This window comes from Patagioenas fasciata, chromosome 1 (genome assembly GCF_037038585.1).
Source record: "Patagioenas fasciata isolate bPatFas1 chromosome 1, bPatFas1.hap1, whole genome shotgun sequence".
NCBI lineage: Eukaryota > Metazoa > Chordata > Aves > Columbiformes > Columbidae > Patagioenas > Patagioenas fasciata.
The window spans coordinates 68,879,646-68,906,895 of record NC_092520.1 but is presented as its reverse complement, the minus strand read 5'-3'; the positions used below and the strand labels follow the sequence as shown (position 1 = coordinate 68,906,895).

General features: G+C 44.6%; 1 protein-coding gene across 3 annotated transcripts in view; it reads left to right on the top strand.

Moving 5' to 3' along the window:
- Positions 1-5,188: 5,188 nt before the first annotated feature.
- The window catches only part of NPAS2 (neuronal PAS domain protein 2), a 108,678-nt gene continuing 86,616 nt past the window's right edge, over positions 5,189-27,250 (top strand). Inside the window, exon 1 of one of the 3 annotated variants that reach the window (XM_065829491.2) lies at positions 5,189-5,511. In XM_065829491.2, the coding sequence (XP_065685563.2) occupies positions 5,213-5,511 (299 nt within the window). In that variant the 5' untranslated portion in view covers positions 5,189-5,212. The remainder of the gene's footprint in view (positions 5,512-27,250) is intronic. The other 2 variants (XM_065829490.2, XM_065829492.2) reach the window with 2 other exon arrangements.

The following is a 27,250-nucleotide window of genomic DNA, read 5'->3' as shown; positions in this document are numbered from 1 at the left end:
GTTAAGCTCAAATCAGCAAATTTGTTCTGCGATTGTAGTAACTATACAGAAAAACAGGAAGCTTGGTTTTCTAGCTAAAGAGATCCTGAAGACCTATCAGATATCTTACTCCAATGCTTGGAGCAGCACTAATAGGATGCATCTCAAGTCCATATCTCTGTGACATCTCTCCGCTATTCCCTGATACAAAGGCTGAGCTGCTGCTTGATAAGTATGCTCTACATCTCCTTCAGGAAGCTGTGAGCTGCGGAAAGAAAAATAACGCTGATCCTCTGAAAACTGCTCCTCTCTGCAGAAATTTCTGCCAAAATTGGTTACAGAAGTGTGTTACCCAAAGAAGAAGCTTCTCATATCAGTCCTCATGCTCCCATGCTAACCTCCTCCAGCCAGCCCAGCTGGAAATCAGTGCAGAGCTCCCAGCAACCGTGGCTGGTGCAACTCCTTGGACTAAAAGGAGCCACTAGATTTATTTGCCATGTATTTGTCCCTGTTGCTCTCTCTTTCAGCATGGACAGTAAGGAAACAAGTGGCCCAAGGTCTGTCCTGCCCCCTAATTGATAACCAAATCAATCCTTGTCCATTTCTTTCTTACTCAGTCTAGAACTTTAGAGAATAGCTTGGTATTCAGTATGATTTGATCTGCAATTTGGTCCTTAATTCTTTTCTGTCACATCCCTCTCTCCCACAGTGCCATTCCTGACTTTTGTACCATTGTTGCCATTTAGGTTGATTAGAGGATGATTATTTGGGGTACCTCTTCTTACTTCTGCACAAACACTAATCCAATTTAAATTAAGGGCTGCAAATCACACCTTATTTCTTCACAACCTGTACTTGTGTCGGTTAAAGGTTCAAAGCATCGATCTTGCACAGGTAACGCCTACGCTTCCAGGTTGTGGTAGCCAGGCTCTGGCTCTGGACCCACGTGATGTCCAAGTGTCGCAGTTTAACATGAGCTAGCAAGCCAAAACCATGATATCTACTCACTCACTTCCCCCTTCCACTCCAAAACAGGGGAAAGATTCAAAAGGGAAGGGAGAAATTAATAGATTGAGATAAATAGAGTTTAATAGAATAACAAAATAACACTAATGTACTGCTACTACTGTATGTATAAAACGAAAATAGAATATAAAATAAAAGATACTCAATGCAGTTGCTCACAAACTCCATCCACATCGAGCAGCCAGTTCCAGGAAGAGAGAGAGCACCCTGATCCTGAACTAGAGGATCCAATCCTCATCCAACCCCAGAGGAAGAGAGAAGAAGACGGAACAGCCCAGGAGGCCTCTGAAAAACAGCAGGATGGCAAAAGGCTGAACTAAAGAGAGCTCCCAAATGGAATTCCACTGAAACAGAGCAGAAGCAGAACAGGTCTCCATCTCCATCCTCGTTGCCAAAAAATCCCAACTCTCCTTAAATATGAAGGATTATGCTAATGGAATGGAATATTCTTATTGATCAGTTTGGATGTTAGTCAAGGTCTGTGCCATTTTTGCCCCCCTTCCCAGCTGCCTCACACCTGTGGGCAGAGCTCAGGAAAGTCCTTGGCTCCCAGACAACAACAACTAAAAAACATTAACTCTGTTCTGGGGTGTTCTCTTCTTGTTCTCAAACTAAATCCAAACTATGACCATGCTAGCTATGAAAAAGTTTCTAACTGCATGAAGAAAACCGACGTGCTTTCAGTCAAACCAGTGCACCAAGATAGTTCCCTTGCTGAGGGGGTTACATCACGCGGCAGTGGTGGCACCACATGATCCGAATCCCTGGCAGCGAGAGAAAGCAAGCCAGCAGAGCTAAACCCGGCATGTCCGGGCTGAACTCGCACCCAACCCCACATCCCTCCCCTGGGCTTGCCACAATGGAGCAGTGGGGTCTCAGGGGAGCCGCTGTCCTCTCCCGCTCTTCCCCTTGGCCCTCCATCCTGGGAGGCACCTAGCTTGTGGTTCATGGTCCATTGAAAACCCTGAAGCATCATTTCTGGGCCACAAAGGTTGGCCAGCCTATTCTAGTTGAAACAAAAGGGATTGCAGTTTTGGATCACAGGCTCTGGGTGTCTGAAAAATTACTTACTGATATTTCATGATTATAAAATGATTTTTTTTTACATTAAGCACTGGGCTCCTGCCCTAAAGTTTATACATGTGGCATCTAGTGTAACCCATTGTCTCATTTCCAAACCAAACACAGTATTGAGAGCATTGGGTTATTTATATGTGTCACCGGGCCGAGAGAAAGGCTGTGTGTTTGGAACGGTTGGTGTTTCACAACGGGGCTCAGGTATGCACTGGGAAAAGCCTGCCTTACCCACAGCGAATCTGCTGTTTGTTGTCCTAATTAAAGTTTGCACTGGTAACCTAGGGAATGAATTAAGAAACAAACCTTAAGCAGTCTCACTTCTTCACTTGTGCAATGGAGATCTTATAAATTCAAAGGAAAACTGTTAAAACATGGCAGAGATGTAATTTGTTATATACGCCCTTGTGTCTCGCTGATTGCTTTTCTCAATGTGGTATTTTCCTCAAGTTACTTGGTTTCCCGCTTTTGAAAGCATGGGATTGTTTGGGGGGCAGGGGTTTGGTAGGTTTTGGTAAGTTTTCAAAAGGACTGGAATATCAAATCATGGGAAATTCCTGTTCTCTAACCTTACAAGGCTTGAAGATTTTACATTATACTTCATTGTGCAACACAAGAAAAATACCTCATGAACAGAAATGTCTTTTATTCCACTCCCCATGTATCTGATGCTTTATTCCCTCAGGCACTTCTTGTTTGCCAAAGGATTGTTTAACCACTGTTTGACAATTTCCAAATGGGAAAAAATGCTGGGTTTCATCCAAAGGAAGGGAGGAACTTTTCAAAGATTTGTATTTAATCTTTGTTAAAAGTAAACAACTTTACCCTTTCAACATTAGTCATGCCTGTTGTATAAAGTACAGCGTGAAACACTCAGCAAAAGAGCGCAAGGTTTTTCCATACTTTGTAATTATTAACATTCGGGATTGAATCGGATCGAATAACCCAGCTGGATGCGGTGCATGGGGGGAGCTGTGCACGGCGGTGGGGTGACTGGGTGAGCTGGGTGGTGGGAGAAGCCGCACGGCTCCTTGCTGGAGCCAGGTAACTGGAGCAGCCTTCAGCCCACACGCTGCGCCCACACAGGCACACCCCGCGTGGGCAGAGAGGTCTGCCGCTGGCTGGTGTTTTGCGAGGATTAACGCGTCTTTAAAAGGGAGCAGAATGGACCGGGGAAGATGGGGAAACAGTCCGTGCCACACCGCACAAACTCTGCCGGCATAGAGTGGGGACAGAGCTTGCACCAGCTAGACGGGCTTTTCGCTCCCCAGCAAATCCCTTCTCTGAGGAAAAAAAAAAAAAGGCAACTATCCTAAAAAGCAAATACACCATCCCAGAAGGAGACGCCTTTTGCGGGTAGAAGAGGTGCCTGCTCCAGGTGTTTCCTTGGCATAGCATTAGGCACAGGGGGGCTGGCCAGGTGGAAGCAGCAGTGCCAGCAAGCCCTGGGTGCGGAGACGGTGCATGGGCGGCAGCGAACGCGGGGTAATAGCCGGCGGGCAGGGCTGTGGGGGAAGCGAAAATTTGGAGGCTGCGGAGGTATCAAGGAGCTGCGCCCACGCTCCTCGGCCATTTCTGCCCTTCTTGGAGAAGAAGGGACACCCCAAAATCCACTCGCTGCCGCCGTCAGAAGTCGGCAGGAATGCCCGGCAAGGCGAAAGCAAGCCTCCGAATCAACAGCTCCTCCCAGGCTCCAGCACACTTCCTTATCTCTCACTGGCCACTTTGCAGGAGGAGTATTAGGAAAAAAAAAAAAAAAAGAAGAAGCAGCAAAGTGGGGAATAAAAAGAATGACCTACTTTGCAACAAGGGAAAAAAAAAAAAAAAAGGCGCTGTCAAGGTTTTGCTCTAATTGCCGGTGCGCGTTGCATAACCAAATCGGGAGCTCCCGCCTGTGCCCGGGGAGGCCGGGAACCTGCCCGGAGGCAGCCCGGTGTCGAGTCCTGCTCCCACTCGGCCCCCGCCACCACCGCCGCCCGGGCGAGCAGGCAGGGTCACCCCCCGGGCCCGGGGCAGTGCAGGGAGGGTGTCCCCAGCCCGCCGAGCGAAGCTGGGCAGAACCGTGGCCCCGCCGGGGAGCCCCGGGAACCGGCGGCGGGGCACCTGAGCGCAGCCCTGCCCGACGGGGACGGCGGCACCGTGGCCGGATAATCGTGGCGTGGCGGCGGGTCCCGGGGTCAGGCTACAGGGGCGGCCGCCGGTGCAGCGCTGGGATGTCGCTAAAGACATACGTAAACGCAGGCTCGCTGGGGTCTGCTCGGGGCGTTGTGAATCCATCCTTGATGCGGGGCTGGCATTTTGGTAGAGGTTTTTATTATTTTATTTTTCCTTGCTCCCCCTTTCGTTCTCTTTCCAGCTTCTCCTTTTCTTGGATCCTCGCCTGTCTCCTCCCACAGAATGAGAGAAAAAAAAAAAAAAGGTCACGTATGTTTGGAAAAATATGTAGGTCAGTGGAACATTCCCTGCACTTGTGCACAGGGAGCCGGGGAGGGAGAGCTCCTCCGGAGCCTTCTCGCTACCCACCGCCCCAGCCCGGCCCTCCCGCAGCCCACCGCGGGGAGGGGGGAGGCGAGCACCGGGTTCCCTTTTCCTCCTCCCTGACCCATTTTGCGCGCCGGCCTCCGGTTTGGGCTCTCCCCACTCCGTCCCTGCCGGGAAAGGCGAGCGAGCGGCGGAGGAAGCCGGCGCGGGCGAGCCGCCGCCAGCCGCCGGGGCCGCGGCCGCTCATGGGCGAGGGGCGCGGAGCGCAGCCCCTCAGTGCCGCCGGCTGAGGGCGCGGGGCGCGACGGCCCTGCGGCGGGGGCAGGCGCGGGGGGGCGGCGGCGGCGGCCGGCGATGAAGGGCCGGCGGAGAGGAGGATGCCCCCGCCTCGCCCGCCGGGCTCTAACTTCGCGGAGAACTATCAGCCCCGCAGCCCCCGCGCCCGCCCTGCGTCTCCCGGCCGCGCGTCCAACTTAATGCCCCAGCGGGAGCCCCAGCCAGCAGCCCCCCCGGCCCCCGGCCTCCTCCTCCCCCCGCAGCAGCCCGGGCTCCCGGCGGCCTCCCGCTGCCGGCGGAGCCCCTGGCCCCGGCGCGCGTGGGTCCCGCGGCGCCCGGGGCGGCGGCAGCGCGGCATGCGGCGGCCCCGCGCACCATGAGACACGACACCGGCACCGGCGGCAGGCAGGAGGCGGGCAGCGTCCCCGGCTCCTTGTCGGCGAGGAAGAGTTTGCCGGTTCCCGAGGCCGGCCTCCTGCGCGGCTGGAGCAGCGGCGGCCGCTGCCGCAGCGGCACCGGCAGGCACCGGAAAAGCGGCGGCGTCCAGCCCGGCGGCACAGGCAGCGGCACCGCCGGCACCGGCGGCGGCTCCCGCGCCCAGGTGGCCACCGCGGACAGCAGCAGCAGCGGCGGCTGGGGCTTCCCCGCCGCGCTCCCGCAGCACCGGCACCCCAGGTAACGCGCGGCCCTGCGGCCCCGGCCCTCCCTCCGCCCCGCGGGGCGCCCACCCGCGGGCAGCCTGCGCGGGGGGGTGTCTGCTTGCGCTCCCCCCCTCCCGCGCCGCCCACGCAGGACGCCCGCCCTCGCGTGACCCCCCCGCGGCGGCGATCGGGGTCAGCTCCCCTCCCTACTCGGTGCTCCCACGCCCCGCGGGGGTGGCGGAGGTGCCCGGCGGTGCAGGGTGGCATCGCCTCTGCCACGGGAAAGTTTCCGTGGGGATCGCGCCGTGTGCGGCGCGTCTGCCCCGGCCGGGCTGGCCCCTGCCTTTGGAAAAATTAAATACCCCCCGTTCTGTTCCCCATCCCATCTCGGCATGGTTGGCGGTTTCCTGACGTTGAGGGTTCATTTAGGCTGGACTGGCACAGGGGCAGTGACGTGGCCGGTCGAGGAAAACTTCCAGTGAGACCAGTGGGATACCTGAACGGGAGAGGGTTCCGAGTGGGAGCCGCGGGTGTGTGATGTGCCGTGGAGCCCCGCTGCTGCTGCACCCCGCACCGCGATCCTGCGTGTTTTCCTTCCTTCAGTGTACAGAACGGGGCGGGGGGGGGGGGGGCACACTCGTTAAATCCACGTCTGAGTGGCAGCACAGGACTTCATTCACCAAGAGTTGTGCAGTGGTGTTTCTCCTCGATGGTCACCAGCCTGATTTGTCAATTAACAAGCATGTTCATCCAGAAACTTTCCTCCGTACTCCTTAACTGTCTACAGGATGGCAGTTTACTTTCACTCGAGTGACTCAGAAATAATTAGCGGTTATAAGCGTTACAGGCAGCAGAGGAACTTGGAGCTTTTTCACGGTGCTAAATCTCCAGAAGGGCTGTGGGGTTCTCCTGGACAGGCACAGCTAACCTAAGCATGCAGCTCAACAAGTGGTCGCCTCTTGAAGCGGAAAATTCGCACTCTCTGACCCAGGTGTGAAATGTTAATCTGTATCCCACCACAGGTTTACTTTGTTTGGTGATACCAAATAATTAGTGGTCACAGTTTCCAGACCAAGCCAGCTGATCTGTGTCTGATTCCGAGAGCTGTTGGCTAGCAGAGGGTCCAATCCTGCATACACATCTGTAGATTAATCTCCACAAGGACTTGCTCTGTAGGGATGGCCTGGAAACAGGAATATTTGTAAAACATAATTGCCAAACTGTGCACTGTCTCACTGAATATGTGAAAACAAAGATTTTCTAGAACTGGGTATCTGAGACAAGGGTGATTCCCCAAGCTGGCACCACTTCTGTGCCCTGTGTTGATGCCTGGAGACAGCAAGTTTGCCTAACATTGCTTTCCCTCCTGAATAAAAGGTGCCACCCCGCGCGTGTGCAGGATTGAACCCACGGACTAGACTTTGCAGAATTATGACTATTACCCCGTTTTCTAGCCTAGAGCATGTGAGAGCACTTGAAGAAGTTGTTATTTCATCATCGGCAGTAATGTTGTCTACAGTTAAAATCATCTAGTGCTTTCCAGTACAATACTCTGCTTTCAGGTGCTTGTGTGTTTGCTAAGCTTAAAACTAGGCTGACATTTTCCAGGTTGAGTGTTTGCTCTCTTTGGGAAGTTTCAGATGAAATGGTTCAGCTATTTCCAAGAACGTGGTTAGAGGGAAATGTATTCTTTGGCCACATATCTGATGAAGATGGTTTAGGTGTACATCACCCTGCATCAGGAGACCTTGATCTTTCTTTTTCTGTGAATCTGTGTTTTTTGACCCTGTTGACAAACACTTTCATTAAGTCTGTTGTATTCTTTTGGCTTTGTGTTTAGAGCTGGAAAAAGATACTTGGCTTGGAACCAGTCTTGTGATGGGGGTGTGCCTTATGTTGAGCCTACGAAAAGCTTCCAGAATTTGTCTCGGTTGTCATTTTGTCACAACGCTGAGGTTGTGCGTGTGCTCGGTGGAGGAATGTTGAGGGCTTGACCATTGCACTCACTCACTGAAGATGCTCTAAGCACGGATCACGCTGAACACCCCAGCGTTGTTAGGAACTGAGCAACTTCTTGTCTTCCTGGGAAGAATGAGAGTGCTCCAGTGGGTGGCGGAAGGGCTGAGTGGATTTTCTCCCACAGTTATTCTTCCCAGATGCTACTGCTATGGTGAGCACCAAAAGGAGGGAGCACTGAAGACTGTCTTGGCTATGTCTTTGGTGGCAGATTGTGTCTGCTGATGTGGAGGCAGGGTGGAGAAGGAAACTGCTTAATTCACATGCATGGTGAGAAGAAATGGTGGGACCAGAATGGAGAAGATGTATTGATGGTGGAAGCATGGGGAAAGTGAACAGAAGGAACTTTGAATTAAGGTGAAGGACTTGATGGGGTCCTAGATGTTAAATCTTGAGAACAAGGTGCAGGGAATTGTAGGTAGAAATGGAAAATCCAGACCAATAGAAGGAATGGTGGGCAGAAAAAGGTAATGAGAGAGTTGTGATGCACAGGAGACCTGAGCCTACAAAAAGCCCAGGCTTTGGAGTCATGCTGACCCTATTTGTTTGTTCTCCTCCTTATCCTGTACCCCACCATCAGACAGCACCCCAAGGAGCAGGACCTGGCACCAGGGCCAGTCTCAGGCCTCCACTGTGGTGTCTGCCCATCTTCTGCTAGCACTCACTGCCATGGGCAGCATAGTAACTTTGCACCAGTGAAGTCTCACACTAGGTTTTTATCATGTGGACCTAAAAGACTCAACACAGTTGGTGACTGCTGTGTTAGGCTGAGTTTTCCACTTGTTAAACTGGAGGAAGAATTTGTAGCTCAGTGTATTAACAATGCATCAAAATAGTGAAGTCCCGTGAGAAAAAATAGTATGTAATCATGTAACTGATGTTGCATTGTAATACATTCATACAGGGTAGGAAAATTAAGGTAAAAAACTGATGGTTTTGATTCATAGCTCTAAATTATTTAAGGATAGGACATTTTGCACAGCAAACTTAACAATTTAAGTAATCATTGCCTGTGCTCTACTGTAAGTTTTGAGCAATCAGATTATTTACATCACTATACAACTGATGACTGTAAATATCATACAGTTGAAAATGACAGCCAAATGTGTCTTTTATGTGCAGTTCATTGCTTTTCTTTCTAAGCTGGACAGTATAGAATATAAGTAACTTTCAGTTGTGTTTATAGTTTTGCTTTCAGGCTCTTAGGGCAGATGCACTTGAGTTGCAGATTTTGTAGTAGGATCTAAATAAAAAGCAGTCATTTTCTTAGATTTGGCTTAGCTTTCTGTTGATCCTTGATCTTATTGAAACTTGTTTTTGAAAAACTAGGCTAAGGCAGTGCGAATATCTGTATTTTAGCTAATTTAATTCATCAGAAATCAGCATCAGCTGATCAACTGACTTTATGAGTCTGATTACTGGAGTCTGAAAGAGAAAGACCATGTAGTAGTATTTAGCAGAATGCATAGCTGTTGGTGGATTTGTTTATGTAGCAGTGCTTTTGGTATTTCACAGCTTTTTGGGAGAGCCTAAAGCCATTACTCTTTGTCATGACCAGCTGTGGGCCAAACAGGATACATATATATATACATTAGTATATTGCTAGCTGAATTCAGAAATACAAGAGTTACAAACAGGAAAGACATGGAGGAGAGAAGGGATATGGTCCTGTGGACTTGCGTTCTGAGTAAGCAGCTAAGAAACTGCAGACATGGTTTACTCTCCGCTCTTTGCATTTATCTTGCAGTGGCTCAGGGATGTCAGAGATCATGCTGAGGGATTTGGGGGTACAGCTTTCTTGGACTTGTACACAAAAATTCGATGTGCATTTTTGGGGGTGGAGGGGTAGGTAATATTTTTTAACCTTCTCTTTCTGTGTTGCTTTCCCCTGAAGGCAAACCCTAGAGCACAACTCAGTCCAAACAAAATGTTGTGTTTAATTACACTTTAGTAAAGATATTTCTGTTCCAAGGACCATGGCAAAGATTGGTATTTCTTGCATGCTGCCTGCCACATTTGGGAGGAATAGCCTTTTGTACCCCCAAAGCTAGTTTTAATCCTGCTTCCATCTGAAAATTCTCCTGTTACTTCATAAAAATGAAACTCTCATAAAAGTTAGGTCACCAGTGAGCTTGGACCTTTGTCACTGAGAAATAGTATTGCCACATGCATTGCTCCGTGCTCTGTCGGTACCTGCCTGCTGTTCCTTATCTTCTCCTCTGCCTACAAGCTCTCTGAGGCAATGCCACCTCTTTCTTCTGTGACTATGCAGCAGGTAGCATTCCCAGAGCTCCAAGATACTCCAAAAATGACCATGTAAATGGTGGGAACAAGGAGGTTATCTCATCTTCTCCTGCTTGGGCACAAGTCCGTGTAAAACAGCTGGTCTTTTGCTGGCCTGATTATGACAGAAGGTGTTTTTCAGCTGGTTTACCACAGTTCTTAGGGATCTGTGCATAAAATAGAAGATGTCTAGCCAAGTAAAATGATGATATAGCAAAAAAATCTAATGGATGTGTATGTACATTTGAGATCAGAATGGAAATTTGGAAGTTTGGGTGCGAAACCTCTTTGTCATTTCAAAACATACAAGAAGTGCTGGCATGGCTGAGCATCACCTACTGGGACATTTCAGTCACTCTTTCTCTTTGAGTATCTTCATGTCAGATGAATGTAATATGTATGTTAGGTTGAAAGTTAATAGAAGAAAGTATATGTATAATCATATGTTAGCATAGGTATAATAATAGAAATTCGTTTCTACGGGTCACTGAAGATGCAGAAGCTTAGACAAAATCTTCCATAGACAACTCAGAAAAAAAATCAATGCAATGCTCGGATGTTAATTAAAAAGAAAAAAAGGCAAATAGAACCTTAGGGATTATTTCTGAAAGGATGGAAAACAATAAAAAAGAACCCCATTGTTTCACTCTATAAACTATGGCGTGCCCATGTCTTCTGAATCATGTGTTCTTGATTCCCCTGCCTCAAAGGTGTATAATGGTGAGGGAGGAGATTCAGAGGGAGGCAGCAAAGGGGATCAGAGGGACAGAGCAGCTCCTGCCTGAGGAGTGACGATGCTGATAAAGTGATGCAACAGAAATCGGTGGAATTAAACAAAAGCATGGAGAAGGCAAAGTGGGAATGAGCGATCACAGCAGAAGTGAACATCGGGTGAAGCAGGCAAGCTGTGGGGATGGGAACAAAAGGAGGTGGCTCCTCACGTGGCGTGGTCAGGCTGCCGAGCTCCTCACCACAGGATGTGGACACTGGGAGGTTACATCAGCTAATGAGGTGACTGGATGAGTTCATGGGAGAGAAATCCATCAAGGGCTATTAAACACAAAACCACTGCCTCTGGCTTAGGAAGTTTTGAGCTGCAAATTCTTGGAAACTCGCTGAGTATCCTGAGTAAATATCGTGGTTGGTTTGCCTTGTTCTCTGTACTTGCCCCTTAGCAACCTTGTCTGGTCATGGCTGAGAGGAGGTGCAGAGCCAGGTGGTCCCCCTGGCTGTATCTGCTGTGCCAAATGAAGTGAGTCAGTGTCCAGCTCCCTCTAGGCTCCCGAGGTCCAGGGGCTCCTGGTGGCTTTCACCTTCACTGCTCAGGGCTGGCCCCATTTTAGCACACCTGCCCTGGAGAGAGCTAGCTGGAAGGAGCTAGTTGAAGTGCTCCAAAGCAAAGCCAGGGCATGAGCTAGAACATCAGTGGTGCCACAAAATACAGGTTATGGTGCTCAAGCTCACTCCCTGGTGTCCCGTTACTGAGCTGTGCAGGCATAGCCAGGATAGGCAGCCTTATCTTCCTGGCTTCAAGGAGGTTCAGAAAGCAATGATGTTATTCACAGAAGCAACCCCACCACGAGGCATTGAATACCGAGATATGATGCCTGGCTGAAGAAGTCTCCACTGGGAGACTGTAATATTGCTGCAGGCTTCCCCAGCCTTTACTGCTGCCCCTGTCAGGGAGAGGATTCAGGGCAAGTGGGTCGTCTTCCCTGGCCTGGTGTTGCTGTAGTTACTGTTTTATCAGTCTGTACAAGAACAGGCTTTGGAATTCAGAATGGAGAACATGAGGAAGTGTTGGAAATTAATTTTCTTCAGCTATCCACTGCACTTAAGCACTGTTTAAAACAATAATGTTGTGTTGACTGCCATTCACTAAACCAGACAATTTGCTTAATCATCTGAAAGGCAGATTTTAAAACCCTAGGTCATGCTTTCCACAGCTTGTATTATACTTACTATGGCTGTGCTAAACCAGAGCCTGTAATGCTGTTCTCTTAAGCGGTGGTCAAAGCACAATGTATTCAAACGTAGCTCATGCTGGTGATACTTGTGAGCTTTTAGGTGAGATCTATTGCTATTAAAACAAAAGCAACAATCTCCAACTTAGCAATGTCTAAGTCCTTCTGATTGTTTCTTGAAATTTCTCAATGCTAACTGTAAGTCCTTCTGATCTTTTATTGAAATTTCTAGATGCTAACCGGTATGGAAACTCCAACACAGTGCTTAATGGAGCTCATAACTGCCTGGCTGTATTTTTGGGCTACTTTATGTAATAAAATGGCAGGCCCTTGCACTGCCTGCGCGAGCGAGGTTGCATAAGCAGCCTAGGGAAACAGCCGGAGCTCCCAGAGCCCTCCTGAATCCTGCGTGTCATGTTTGATCTCATTTAACATTATTTAATAAGCTATATTAACCTCTCCCCTCCCTCCTCCCTCCCCCCCCGTCCCCCCACCATGTTATCTCGGAGCAGTGATACTGATGTAATTTCACGCACAGACCTCACTTTTTAGAGAAGTCATCAAACTTTTCAGTCAATTGAGCAGTCTTATGTCTGGGTAGCCTTGAATTTTCTGTAATCAGCACTCAATCCAGTTAAAAATAAAAGCACATTAAAAAGAAAACCTTGAACAGGAAAATACTTGTTTTTCATTCTCAGCTCTAATTTAGTAACTATTCTTAAAGTTCGTCACTATGATTTGTTCTATCTTGGGATAAACAATTTATTATTCAGGCCACTTTTTCTTTTTTTTTTCTTTAAAAATAGACAATATTGTTCAAGCATTGGGAAGAAAACCAGCATGAGAAAATTGTAATCAACTTTAACAAGCTTACAGATGGCAATGAATTTCTCTGAGCATAATTTTAGCCCTGCGAACAATAATAATTGTGTTTGATTATTTATTATCATTTTGTTATTGATGAGCAGACCAGACTGTTTTTCTCTCGATTCCCTCTGTTAGGTGTGCCAAATTTTTAAGCTGGAGAGCAATTTTAATAAAGCAGCTCCCACCTGTAATCTCTAAATCAACAGGTGGATCTAACCATGCAAAATATGAGAATTGCTGGTTATCTGATTGAGTCAGTGGCTGAATGAATCCAACTCTGAGCATGTTCTAGACTTATTGGTTTGGATGGGACACCTCTCATTAATATGTCATGGAGAATTGACATGATATTTTCCATATTATGTGTAAGAATGGTATGCTTGCAAAATCTTGTTGATAATAAATATTATTACTGCGTGCAATGTGATCAGCTGGAGATGGAATAATTTTCTGCTTTTCCTAGTTCTCATACAGAATATCTACCTTGGTGTTTTTATTGGTAATTCTACAGATTTTACTTGTGGTATTTTGTCTTTTCCTGGTTCTGACATCTAAAACAGTAAAAGGTTTTAAATTGGAGGTTTTGCATCAGACTTACCCACATTCCAATTACTCTTTCAGTGAGAGGTCCTTTAATTTATGATTTATAAAGGGGAGAATAGCTATTTAATTTCTACATGCACCATTAAGGCCACTACTTACTTAGACGGAGTCTTCATCCTGTTCATCAGATGAGCAAGATGCTTACCAAGCTGAGAAGAATATTTTATTCTCCAATGTGCTTATCTTATGCATTCTTCTTAATATATTTATATAACTCACAGGAAAGATACTTTCATACAAACAGTCGAACCAAACAATAGTTCTGTGAACCAGATGGGTGCATTTCAGCAAGAGCAATACTAATAAAAAATAAATAGGTCGCTCATTCACTTTTGTATTTATATTTTTTATGGACTTGCTTGTTTTCTGGACTGTCACTGAAGTCAATTTGAAACTTTGGTGGAATAATTCTGGACCTTTAATTTGATTGTTTGCTAGGTGGCATGAGTCAGTTTTTTCATCTCTTTTCCTTTCTTTCCAGCACAAAAGACCTTATTGTCAGCTGATGCACACTGGTGTAACTCAGCTGGTTGTAGCAATTACGTTTATACTGCCTGGCCCCTAATATCTGTACTCCTTCAAAAATGTATGTTCTTTCTCAACAACAGAATCTCTTGCTATATCTTGCTGTTATTCAAGTATAAGAAGGAAACCTGCATTTGGTGCCTATCCTACTGTCCTCATTAAGGCAGAACTCCCACTGAAATCAAGGAGAGTTTGGCTGACAAAGAATTAAAGACTTGAGCTTCTGAAAGGCCTGAACCTTCTCTGTCACTGTTTGTTTGTTTGTTGTTTTAATTTTATTTTATTTTTTATCTGACCTTGTATTTTAACTGTTCCCTCTCCTTCTTCTATATTTATATTTTTGAATCTTTAGCTTACTTCAATAGGATCTTTTTTTATTTTTACTTCAGGCAAGCTTTAGGACCATTCTACTTCTCACTTTTCCCCTCTTTTCTTCTCTCCTCTTACTATCTGTCTCTCTCTTCCAGTTTTCCTTCTGTTATCCTCACCTTCGCTGACTGACTACAGCACTGTAAAAAGTTGATATACATCATGCACATATCCCCTTCTACATCCAGGTGCCTATATTCAGGTACTTGCCTTAGGGCAAAGCACCAGTTTGTAAGATAGGTGATTTAGGCAGAGATTTATTTGAACAACATTCATCTTTGTAATCTTTCCTCCTCTCTGGGCAGCATCTTAGAAGTTCCTCTGACATATTGATGCAGGATTTCAGCACTAAATTGAGTTTTGGACTGATAAAATAAATATTTTGCATACTATTGTAGTCAGAAAAAAAATATTTAAGGATTTTGAAGTCTGTGTAACAGGGGTTTTGTTGAGGGCAACAAAACTGGAAATCTCCAGAGAAATGTATTTTATTCATAATTCTTCTATTGTGCAATGTTACGAGCTTAGACCACACATATAACGCCTTTGTGCATCACTTCTCTGATCTGCAAACTAGGGCAGCTTTGTGGAGAGTTGTGGGCTATGATCCATTCTGGGTGCCATTCTTAGCCAGGTATTTGACGGAGGCATGAAGCTGCAGGCTCTGGGGTGATAAATAACTCATTGACAGAAAGAGGAGCCACAATGAAGGCTTTTGGGGGTGTTGATCCACCTGAGTGGTTAGGGTACATCAGGCAGTACCGTGTCACTGCAGGTGTTGTGCTTCCAGCTGTGCCACACCTGGCGGTATTGAGGCTTTCCCTGAGTGTCCTGACCCGCACAAAGGCTCGGTTCCCCCTTCCTACCTCCTAATTATTTGCATTTTCTTGGATGCAAAGCATTTTGAAAGTGCCAAATAATTGCTGTTTTCTTGCAAGTTTGACTGAAATTCAGGTTATTTTCCAGAAGACCTAATTCGTGCTTCTGAAATAAATAGTAGGTGTATGGCTTCTTAATGTATAGCATAGCATTTCAAACAAATGTCATCAGCCTACTGTTTCTTAGCATCTGGATCCCTGCAGACATACTTCTTAAAGTAAAAGGCGTAACACTAGACTTGCTTATTCTCTCTTAAATAAGTAAACACATTTTCTCTTATTGTAATGGTAACAAATACTTTTTCATGGTGTCCAATTGCCTGTTACTCTGGCAAAGCTAAAATGTATCAAAAACTACAGGCTATATAGAGAGAGTAATTCCAGTTTAAAAGGCATTTCTTCTTTTTAAATGCAATTTCTATTTGATTTTCTCAAACCCCTTCTTTTCCAAAGAACAATTTAAACCACATCTGAACAATAGATTTATTGTTGTCAACAGAACGAGAAATTTGATAAAGATAGCTTTTCAATTTCCATTAAAAATACATTATTTTTCAGAGGACTGAAGGATATAAGTTCAATTTTTAACTTTGAATTTCACATTTTGTTTGCCCAGTCTATAATATGTATTTTTTAAAAGTCTTAATTGGCATTAGACTTGGCATATTTCTCTGCATATTTTTTCTCAGCGTGAAACTACTAGAGGGTCATTGTGCTGGTTAATGAAAGAAGGCAGACATACTTTGTAAGTCGTGAGTATTTAAATATTTTTCTATGCAAATTTTGCCTTTTCATGAAAAAAAAGTTTAAAGAGACATCTTAAAAAAAATCCTTAGAAGTGTTGAAAAATGCAGGTTACATTCATTCAAAATCTAGATATCCAGTGGTGGGAGGTGATGACACATTTCAAATTTGCTACTGTATAATTAAGAGGGGATTCCATGTAGGAGATGCAAGCATAAAAATCGAGTACAGCTCTTCACAATGCTGCTACTTTTGCAGCTGAATTCCTCAGTACTTTTCTTAGAGTGTATAATCAGATACGCTTGTGCTGATTTAATCAATTATTCTTGTGCACAAACAAATACAAATAAAACCCCACTAATTTCAGACTGTGTTTGAAATATCAGAACTAGAGATTTCACTTACAATGAAAGAAATATTAATTTCAACCCTCTAGAATGATTTAAAAATGGCAAAGATATATTTGGGAAATATCATACTTTTGGGTACTGGCAGCTGTGTATCCTTATGCAAAAGTGGATTTGGCTGAAAGACCAATTCATAAATATTGTATCTGAAGACTGCAGCAAGCTTTCATATTTGCAAGAGATAATGTAAAATGTGCAACGTTTTTTTCTTCACCCTGAGAAGTTTCGGCTTAAACAGCTCAGTCTCCCAAATCTAATGAATAATGGCTGACAAACAAAAGTATCCATGACTTCTTGAATCGCCGGGGCTGCACACGATTCTGCCCGTGGAGGAGGAAGAGTCAGTCTGCTGTGGTCAGTCTGAAAACCCTCCTGTGACTGCCAGGCTGTGAAGCAGCTTGGAGGCGGGAAATGTCAATAAATAACTTGACTCCTGCGCTCTGTGCCTTCCCATCTCACGGTCTAGGAGCTTCCAAGCAAGCAACAGACTGCTCCTAGATGCATGGCTTGGAGAAACCAAGTGGGAGATGGGGAACTTCTCATTTCTCTGTTAGATTTTTTAAGATTTTTTTAATAGACCTCCTCCACATTGATCTGCTGTTTGGGGAAGTGAGGTAAGACTTATCTTTGATCTGATGGCTCCTTTCGTTCTGGGCTGCTCTCCTGGAGCATTCTTTCCCCCTTGGGGACGCAGCGTTTTTCACGGCAGAGTCTCTGCGAGCGAGAGCACTGCGGAAGATCCTGAGCTCGCCTGACGTGCGCTTGACATTTTAGCACAGATTCAGCAAAGCAGCTTTATTCAGGTAAACACTTAGGCACATGCTTTTCATTACACATTTGCTCAGAATTACATCTGAGTTTTTCTCCTGAATATGGAAAGATTTAAGCATGTGTTTAAGGGCTGACTAGGTCCTCGATCTGACTCACGTATAGCGCGGCAAGGATGGGCTGGGTGGAAAGGGAAGAGTCATCACGGTAGCACAGCAGCTGAGAAGTGGGACATCTTGTCTGAACATCAGCACGTTACAAAGGGGCCTTGTTCTTCTGGGAGGCAGCTTTTCATCTGGATGTGGCCCCAAGAAGAGGAGTTGGCCCGGACTTTCTACTTTCATCTGCCCATTTGTTCTCCCAAATTCTTTTGGATTTGTGTGCGTAGGGCTTGAATGATCTGCAGTAGGTTCATAATTAAAATTAGTTTGGTTGTTCTGCAACCTCTTGTTTGTCAGTTTTAAGATTCACCCATCTGGCACCCCAAAAAAGAGGACAGCGTTCTTTTGTGGAATACTTTGGATGATCTGTGTGCTAAGTCACAGAATCACAGAATGTTAGGGATTGGAAGGGACCTCCAAAGATCATGTAGTCCAATCCCCCTGCCAGAGCAGGAACACCTAGATGAGGTTACACAGGAATGTGTCCAGGTGGGGTTTGAATGTCTCCAGAGAAGGAGACTCCACAACTCCCCTGAGCAAAAAGTCCTCTGAGGGTTACTCAGAGCACATCAGCCACGGAAGCTTTCTGAAAATTATGAAGTATTTGTCAACAGCGAACACATACCCAAACCTTTTTGGCTCTTCTGGTTATTTTATTCAGGAAAATGTTGGTTAACAGTTCTGCCTGCAAAACTGAAATTGATTCAGGCACTGATGTAACCTTTTTTACTTCTTTTGAGGATCCTAATTATGAACCTAGATTAATGTTTTGCAACACAGAGAAGGAAAGTGAAAGGCACTTCAGAGTGAGCTCAGAAACGCTTCTGCAGGAAGGTCGTTTCGGTGAGCCAGGTCTTCTCTGCTGGTAAAGGTCTTTGCTGACAATAACGCATGCAAGGGCACAGTTTTTCCACATTCCTCACTAACAATGCCTTCTGAAATTTGAAATACAGACTACACCTAGGTAGAAAACGGATAATGAGTTCCAAAACCTCATCTGCTGAGCAGCCTTAATTATTGCATTTCTTTTTGCACTTCAACCAGGAGTGTGGCTACTTTGGAGGTTGGATGTTTTTCAGGGATTATTACATAGGAAGTGGCTTACTTCAGGAGAACCTTTTTTTCTGCATTTTAATCTGGAGTTTGTAACTTTTTCTGGATGTTTCTTCCCAGTCTTGTTTCCACCTAGTCTACAGGTTTCTTTTGGAGAAGTTTATCTGATGTGAAACCCCTCTCACCCTTCCAGAACACAACAGCTTTTGCAAGACAATTGTCTTAAAGAACAAAGCAATAACTGGGGAGTTGCGGGACATTTCTGGCATGAACTCAGGCAGCACTGCCCCATAGCACGTTCTTCCATTTAAGACTGATTTTCCATTGCTTTATCAAATGTTACCCATTAGTACTAGAGCCGTGGTTGCAAGACTGCTTTAATCCACTTAAGTCTTTGTGGCTACTGCAAAGGATGACCCTGCCTTACTCCCAGTTCTGGACACTCATTTCTGTTACTTCTCTTCCCGCTCTTGGCCAGAGCAGGAAGCCGATCTCCCTGAAATTTAACCTTTTCTATGTGTGGATGGGTTAATTTTCAGCTGTTGTGTTTTCCTAAGCTGGTTTGCTTTGCAGCACACAAATGGTGGCAGGGAGTTCAAAGGGGGGAAGTGGGATTTCCTTCGGAGCCACTGTGGGTTTAAGCCACTTTACAGTGCCCACTGAACATTTTCCATGTGAGTGTCCTGGAGGAGAAGCGGGAATGGGGTGTGTCCTGACGAGAGCTTGCGAGAGAAGAAATGGATGCAAGGCTGAGACTGGCAGAGGGAAGTTGTACAGGTCAGGCAAGGAGACAGTGAGCTGGGGAGAAAAATGGAGTAGAAAACATTGAGCAGCAGGAGAGAGAACATGGAGAGTGGATGAAATGGAAAATAATGACCAGGAGAAGAAAGAACACAGAGAGTGCATGAAGGGCAAGGGAGACAAGGAAATGTGAGCTGCAATCCGTGGCAGTGGGGAGAGAGGAGAGAAGAGGGGTGGAGGAAGAGCCCTTGGTACAAGGTTGGGTAAGGAGGGGATGCTGTAGACAGCTGGAAAAAGAGAGTGTCAGGAAGGGAGTGAGCATGGAGCTGAGCCTGGGAGAGGGACATCAGGGTGGCAACATGGCAGCAGCGCAGCAGGGAGAAAGTGGCTGGAAGAGAAGTCAAGGAGGTCTTTGAGCTGAGTAAACACTGAAAGTGGGGTTGGAAAACAGGGTCTGAGCCTCAGAGTTGCTTGGGAAGTCCCTGGGACTTCGAAATCCAGAAATAAAGATGAGCCCTTAAAGCGTGGGGCTGGAGTGAGGAGTCTGGGATGTGGGAGTAGTGGTCAGGATGGAGTTTGGGAGGACAGGCAGGAGCATCTCATTCCTGCCTCTTCCTGCTCCCTCTTGTCCCTACCTACTGTGGGACCCTGTGACCGCTCCAGCTGCCACAGCTCGTTAGCTGAGGTGACGTGGAGGCTGCTGATATTTTGGAAATGTCACAACAATGCCAAGTAGTGAGGTTTTTCACTTTTTACAAGACTTATCAAAGCCACACACTCACAGAAACTGCGTTAAATGCTAACTGCTACGGATGCAGTCAAGCACTCAAAAATTAGGAAATAGTATAATTAAGTCTGCCTATGTAATTTTAATTTATTCACTTCCTGCATATTCATTATGATTCAGTGCTTAATGATATAATGATCACACTATGATCAAATAATTTTTTTGTTTTGTTGTTGCAGGTCATTTTAAGTCATTTTGATTCTCTGTCAGTTTCCAATCAATTCACTGAGTCACTTCACAAATCCTGGCATAAGCAGTGGGGGCAGGGGAGGGATGTCACCAGTTTTGTGCCAGCAATGCTAGCTTAGCCTGGTCTAAACCAAGTCTGAAATGACAACATTAGTCTCCATGTAGTAGGGTAACGACTTCAGTTTTATTAAAGGTTGGCAAATTCAGGCAGGTTTTTAAATAGGGTTGTCCTTGTTGCAAAGAGCCCACACATGCAAGGCATGGACTAACTTTTCTCAATAACATGTCATCTCTTCTTCTTAACAATTTTGGCTGAAATCAGGAATAATTATAATTCCAAGGCAGACACCAGACTGCAAATTTTCAACTCAGGTGGTTTAATGATGGAAATGTTCTGTGTAACCAAAAAAGGTTCTCATAACTGGATTGGACTAGATGATCTTTCGAGGTCCCTTCCAATCCCTAACATTCTGTGATTCTGTGAACTGGAAGAACCAGGCAAGGCTTCCTGGCAGGTGTCATCCCCAGACCACTCCCTAGAAAAGGCAAGAGCCGAGGGAAGTTTGATGAGGCCGGCCCTAAATAAAATTCGTATTTCCTGCAGGCAAATATTTGAGTCTTAATAAAACCCTGAAGACTTCAGACTTTCTCCTTGATCATTCTGTGAAGCTGTAGGTGCATTTGCTGAGCAAAGCTTTCTTAGAGGAGCTCTTCCATTTTCTCTTAAAATTATTGTTCCTGTATCTTTAGGTGAGAGGAAAAATGGAAGAATAAAGATCATTTGCAACTCGACTGGCTACAAGTGGTCATGTGCAAAAACAGGGCTAAGGAGTGGTATTTTATGCACAACATAGTCAAATTGTGAAGGGCAGTGCCAGAATACCTACCACAGGTAGAGAGTGGACATGACCAATGGCTGCCACCGCTAACAGCATTGCCTAGTTGGCCAAGAGAGCCAACCATGTCCTGGATGCATCCAGCACTGCATTGCCAGCCAGGCGAGGGAGGTGATTTTCCCGCTCTGCTCTGCACTGGTGCAGCTTCACCTGGAGCCCTGTGTGCAGTTCTGTGTGCCACAGGATAAAAAGGATATAAAGCTACTGGACAGTGTCCAGAAGAGGGACATGAAGCTGGTAAAGAGTTTGGAGGAGAAGCCGTACAAAGACCGACTAAAGTCACATGGTTTGTTCAGCCTGGAGGAGAGGAGACTGAGGGGAGACCTCATGGCCTACAGCTTCCTCACAATGACAGAACCTGAGAGAGTGGCAGGAAGATGTGCCAGGGGAAGTTTAGATTGGACATTAGGAAAAGGTTCTTCACCCAGAGGGTGGTGGAGCACTGAAACAGGCTCCCCAAGGAGGTGTCACAGCCCCAAGTCTGGCAGTGTTCAAGCAGAGACTGGGCAACACCCTCAGACACATGGTGTGAACTGTGGGGTTTGTCTTGTGCAGGGACAGGAGTTGGACTTGATCCTTGTGGGTCCCTTCCAACTCAGGACATTCTATGATTCTAGTTTAGCTGCTAAAAGGCCCAAAGATAATTTGGAAGAACAGGATGAGCACAACAAAAAGGTGTTTCTGGATCATGGCCGGTCCCCTTGTACCGCCATGCAGCTGCAGGTGGGGGGATGGCATGTGGTGGCTGGCTGAACTTTCCAAACCGGGGCATTTCCAGTGACTGGTTGCTGGCTTCACATCGACTTTGTACCAGTGACAAGCACATTTAGGATGAGATTCTGACTCCTTTGAACTTTGTGACCAAAATTTTGCCTTTACGACCCAGAGGCTTGGGGCTGCACTGAGGCCGTTAGGTGCTGTTTCCTGGTGAGCCCTGTTCTTTTAACCACTTTCTGCTACTTTGGCTCAACACACATCATTTCTGGGCTCTTTATGTGTTTTAAAAAGGGAGTCTTTGTGGTTCAGCAAGCTTGAGGCAGGTTAAAGGGGGAAAAATATGTGTTTTGTTTAATTGCAAAGTATTTCCCTGGAATCTTTGTTTCTAACACATTATACAGTTTAAAAAATTAAGTTTGACACAGAATTGGTACTTTGTATTTTGAAATGTACATAATTGAGAAATAATAAATATTGAGCCCACAATGCTACTTTCTTGTTTGTTTTCATGTGTTTCTGCTGCTATGATATCTGTTTTGGTATGTTTAAATCAGCCTTTCAAGATTTTAAATGAAAAATTACATCTGGTTTAACTAGAGTAAGAAAGACTTTTTCTTACTAATAGCTCAAGTCACTATCTTAGTGATATAATTTTCATTTTAAACAACTATGGACTATTTTTATATCTTAGAAAAAATATCAGTTGTTCCTATATAAAGCTTAAACAGTTTTGCTTTCTGATATGAATTATTTCAAGATTGTCAGTATGTAACCAAACTCTTGAGATCAAACAGACTTTCTAATTAGTTTTCTGATCTTCTAAGTACATCTTTTAGAAGCAAATTGACAGGCATTAATGAAACTTTTTATGTATATTTATAATTTATTCTCTACAAAACCTTGTGCAAAAGGAATGTTATTGTCTATTCATATACTCTTTAAGGTAAAGAAATACAAACTTTAAGAATCCTGCTGTAACAATGTTGCTTTTTGCTTGCTGAGCTGGAGTTGCATGTGCTGTTTCGTATTATATCTGTAATTCAACAAGGTATTAAAACTTGTGCTTAAGTTTGAAGTTATTTTTATTGTTGAAGTGGCTTGATTACTCTCATGCATCAATGTCTTCAGGAGAGTAATAGGTCGTTTCTATCATGTGTTTTTACACTCCAAAGCTATATGTATGCAAAATATCATCCTTTAGTTGTGAGCTGTTTGAGAACAAAGCTTTGTGCATTTTTCTTCTGCTGTGCAAGGCTGGAAAGCTCTGAAAAGAAGAATAATGTAAAGAGTAAGAATAAAAACCTTTGTGGTGTCCATACGTCGCATCCTGTCAGATTGATGCATTAACTTGCTGGATTACAGGCTTTAGTCAGCAAAAAACAAAGCAAGTAAATAAAAATTTGACCTGTTTTTCCATATAATTAAAATAGTCACTAAACTGGTGTAAGGCAGTGGACTTGGCTAAAAGAGCAGGCAGAAATTGAAAGCAAATGTAAGTTACCTGTTAGATAGCTCTGCAGTAAAGAGAGTTACTCTTTCATTTAACCTGGTACATGGAGACCAAAAGCTCCCCTGTGGACTTTCAAGGGATCCAGTTAACATCTGAAGTCCATCTATTATAGCTACAGTAAATATGTTGTTGTCATGGTAATGCAATGATCAAAGTCTGAGGGAAAAACTCCGGCATTTCTATGGTTCCTAGTGTGAGATGAAAGAAAGGCTTGACGAGAAATAAAATAGAATTGATAAGCTTTTAGTTTAAGTTGATTTTGCAACCTCACAGAAAGACGTTATGAATTTTAATTTTAAATGAAACAATTTCAATTTAATTATGTGATTTTGTATAGCTAGTCTGATATTGTTCATACTCAGAATAATGCTGTCATTGTTGCCTTGGAAAGGTGGTGATTTTCTTCTCCAAATCAATTTCTAGTTTTTCGGGACAAAGTTGACCCACCTGGGCCCCTTTGGAGGCTGTGCAGGGAAACAGCTGTGAGCAATTGGGAGGATTCACAGGCAGATCTACTGATGGATGTGAAGTGAGGTTTCACAACAGACTAGAGGTTTTTTAAGTCCGCTCTACCACTGAATGCACTTAAATGGTGGAGAGCTGGTCCCATTTGCACCCCTTGTTGCCAGCCCCTGTCCCCTGCTCCTAGCCATGCATTCCTACTAGTTGCCTTCTGCTGTCTGACCTGGTGAGGCTTCTCCAGAAGTCCCTTCAGCTCTCTAAATCAGCAAATAAAAATTTAAAAAAAAAAAAAGGAAAACATGGCTATGTTTTTGCCAAATTGCAGAATTGAACCGGCTCACAGAAGGAACATGGAACAGCAGTAAAGATGAGCAGAGCAGAGCAGGAGGGGAGGGAGAAAGCCCTCCTCTGTTTGGTGGCCATGAGCCATTTGGCTGGCCCACTCTTTGTGGCCTTGAGCACTCAAGATGCAGAGCCTGAGCTGCTTGTTCACCAGGCAGGTGAAATGCACATCCCCAAGGAACTGCAGGGTAGAAAGGTGGCTTGAAACCCTACTTTACTGTGCTACTTTGGTGCTATACTAATGGTTGTGGTTAGGGCCAGCTGTAAGATCAGAATACAAAGCTCTAGCCTTTTTTCATTTAGGCGACAAATCTTTCCCTCTGGGTTGTGAATCCTACCCCGAGGTGGCCTGCTTCCCCTGTTATATTGCGCCGCATACATGGCTCAGGCTTCTGATTTCCACTCTAGAAAGAGCTGCTTGAACATCAGGCCTGGCTGCACAGAATATTACCCACCTCAGATTCCTCTTCAGAGGAATCACCTCCTTTGCCAACATGCTTACAATGTGTTTCTAGCCCCAGTCTAATATTACTTGCTCACAGTGAATATCTCATTATTCCAAAGCTGTGTCCTTCACTACAGTGGTGTAGCTTAATGGGGAATATGCATGCATGCTTGATGGATCAAGCTGAGCAAGCTTTAGTCCCAGTGAAAGAGGATGACTCACCTGATGAAGTGCTCGCTTGTCGAAGCACAGGCTGCACAAAGGAAATCTTAAGTGTTAAAATAATCTTTTGTCAACAGGGACAGATTCTGACCTCTTTAATCACAGTAATTTCATCTTACAAATAGTCCCAATGAATGAACTGAAGCTACTTGCAGAGTAATAAAGTAGCTCTCCTGGGAGAAAGAGTACCAAATTCCAGCTATAGGTCATCAACCTTGTGTTAAAGTCTCAATCCATTTAGCTGATGTCTCACGGTTAATGTTCCATGACAGCCCTTTAATACACAAGAAAACAACTTAATCTGAAAGACCCCCTCCTGGCACATTATAAATTTCATCAGTATTGAAGGGACCATTGAAATTACAATTACAAAAAATATGTGAAATGTCACACGACATGTTGATGATAAAATGCTGAGCACTCTCCTGCCTTATTTCCTGGACACTGGACATTGCCCAACATCCTGAAGTAAAGGCATAAATATGGAGGGAAAGGCAAACACAAGAGAGAACTCAAACGCAAAAGTACAAAACCAACAAGGAAAGTAATAAGGGAGAGTGTAACTTCCAAAGTGCTTGACTGACTGAATTGATCAGAGTGTGGAAACCACAAGGGTGGTCTCCATGCAGGATTAAGACTGCTTTCATTGTATCATTTAAATATAAACAGCACAAAAACTGAGTGCATGTAAGCCATCATACGTAAGACCTATGTAAACACCACTACTACTTATCTGTAGTCTTCCCTGGATTTTTAAGAAAATCCCTGCCAGAAAAGGACTAGTGAACTTAATATTATTTTATTCAATAGATATTGTGTCAAAAGCTAATTTCACTTTGCAGACCTAAATGATACGAAAGTGCTTGTCTTGAGGATGTTGAGGATGTTGCTGCCTCATGCAGTTTTCAACCTAAGCAAAGTAAATAGAAAAGTAGTTTTGTCTAAGTAAGGACTTTATGATGTGCCCCAGAGGATTTAAAACTCCAGGAAAGGAAATGGAAAAATCCAGAAAATGAAAGAAAACAATTACAACAGTTTAATAGCATGTTTAAAGCATATACTTATTTTAGAACATGTGCTCAACATCTTCCCTTACTGGGTTTTTAGTATGTGCAAGCAAGTACCAGATGATGTACATTAGTAAATCACAATGTAAGGGTCGATAAACATACCCACAAAACTTGCATTTTTCCTGGACATATATTAAAAAAAAAAAAAAGGAAGAAAGAAATGAAAGTATTAAATGCACTTTTTAATCTCCAAATAGACTATAAATCAAGCATACAGAAGTTTTCGTCAGTCTTAAGGCAGCACTTAGCTGTATAGAATATCAAGTTTCCAAAGGAAAGATCATCACTTCCGAGATGCACTCACCGTTCTCATTTGTAATTTATCCTGTAAAAATATAGCAGTGGAATGTTAATGCTCTTTGGTTAGGTTTTTCTCTCTGTGACTAACAGACTCATCCAAACAGAAGGCAAGCTAAGTGCCAAGCCACATATATGAAGGAATAATAAAATAAAGGGTCATCATATAAATGAAGTTTGTTTTTTTTAAAAAAAAGACAAAGATTTCTTTATTTTCCTTCAGATGACTGTCCTTTTTGGAGGGAAAGAAAGGGAAGAGAAGACTTGCTAGACTAGCTGAAGAGGCTGAGGCTTGGAAAAGGAAAGGAGTTTAATTTATTTAGGAAGGCGAGGAAGCGTGCATGTGAAAAGGCAGTAATGGGGTTTCCAGAGATGATGGGGAGCTGGAGAGAGGGAAAAGGGAGGGAGCCTGAGCCCATTTTTTTACTATCAGCTGGCACGTCTTAAGCATGAAGTATTTGATCGGTTTTGATAACTCTTAAAATTGGGTTACTCATTCTTGTTTCTTTCCATCGGCTATAAAGGCAGTTTTGACAGTTGCCACTGCTGTCAGCATCTCAATGGTAAAGACGTGTGGTTGGGTGAGATGAGTCACAGCCCAGATGTATAAAAGTTAGGCATTGTTACCTCCAACTTACTGGGTTTTTTTTAATCCTTACAGGATCCAATCCTTGCAACCTGCCTGGTTTGGGTATTGAGATAACCACAATGATTTTTCTTAGGGAATTGGGATGATTTGGTCATGTTTAGTGTGCATGGTTGGTTGTGTGTGTTTTGTGTGTGGCTATCTGGCTGTCCTTTGAACCTGCTGGTCAATTTGTTAAGTTTGAGAAAAAGTTAAAGATCTTGACACTACTGAGTTTCTTCAAATTTTGGGATGATAGATACCTGTCCCTGAAGACACCAGAGCTTTCTGACACAAACCAGTAAGCTCATCAGCTACTGTTGGTTTCACTGCTCACAGATCTTCATTTATTATCTGCAAATGCTTCCTTCTGGATCTGGATTCAGTGGAGGATTAAGTGGCTCACATTTGCAGTGAGTTGTTCCACGCCTGCAGAATTGCTCTTAGTTTAGGATTTAGGAGCAAAGTGACATTTTGCTGCTTGCTGCTAGTGCTTGCTTACAGCCAGCTGCAGCTGCCAGCCTCTGCCTACAGCCGTCCTTGACATGGGTCCTGACGTGCATAGGGACACCATAGTTTTGTGCATTTGGTTTTAGAAGATAAATATTTTTAAAAGAAAAAGTCAGCAGCTAGGAAAGAAAAGAAGTAGGAACTGTTCGGAAATTGGGGAAGGTGGATGGGCTTCAAGCCAGGTTTCTTGGATTCATGGCGGTAGCAGTCTTGGCAGATGAAGTACTATAGTACTGGTCACTCTGGAGAGGTTTTTGTGTGGTGATTGCACACTTTGTCTCCTCTGCCCACAAAAAAAAAGAAATTGCAAGTGGAAGGGATT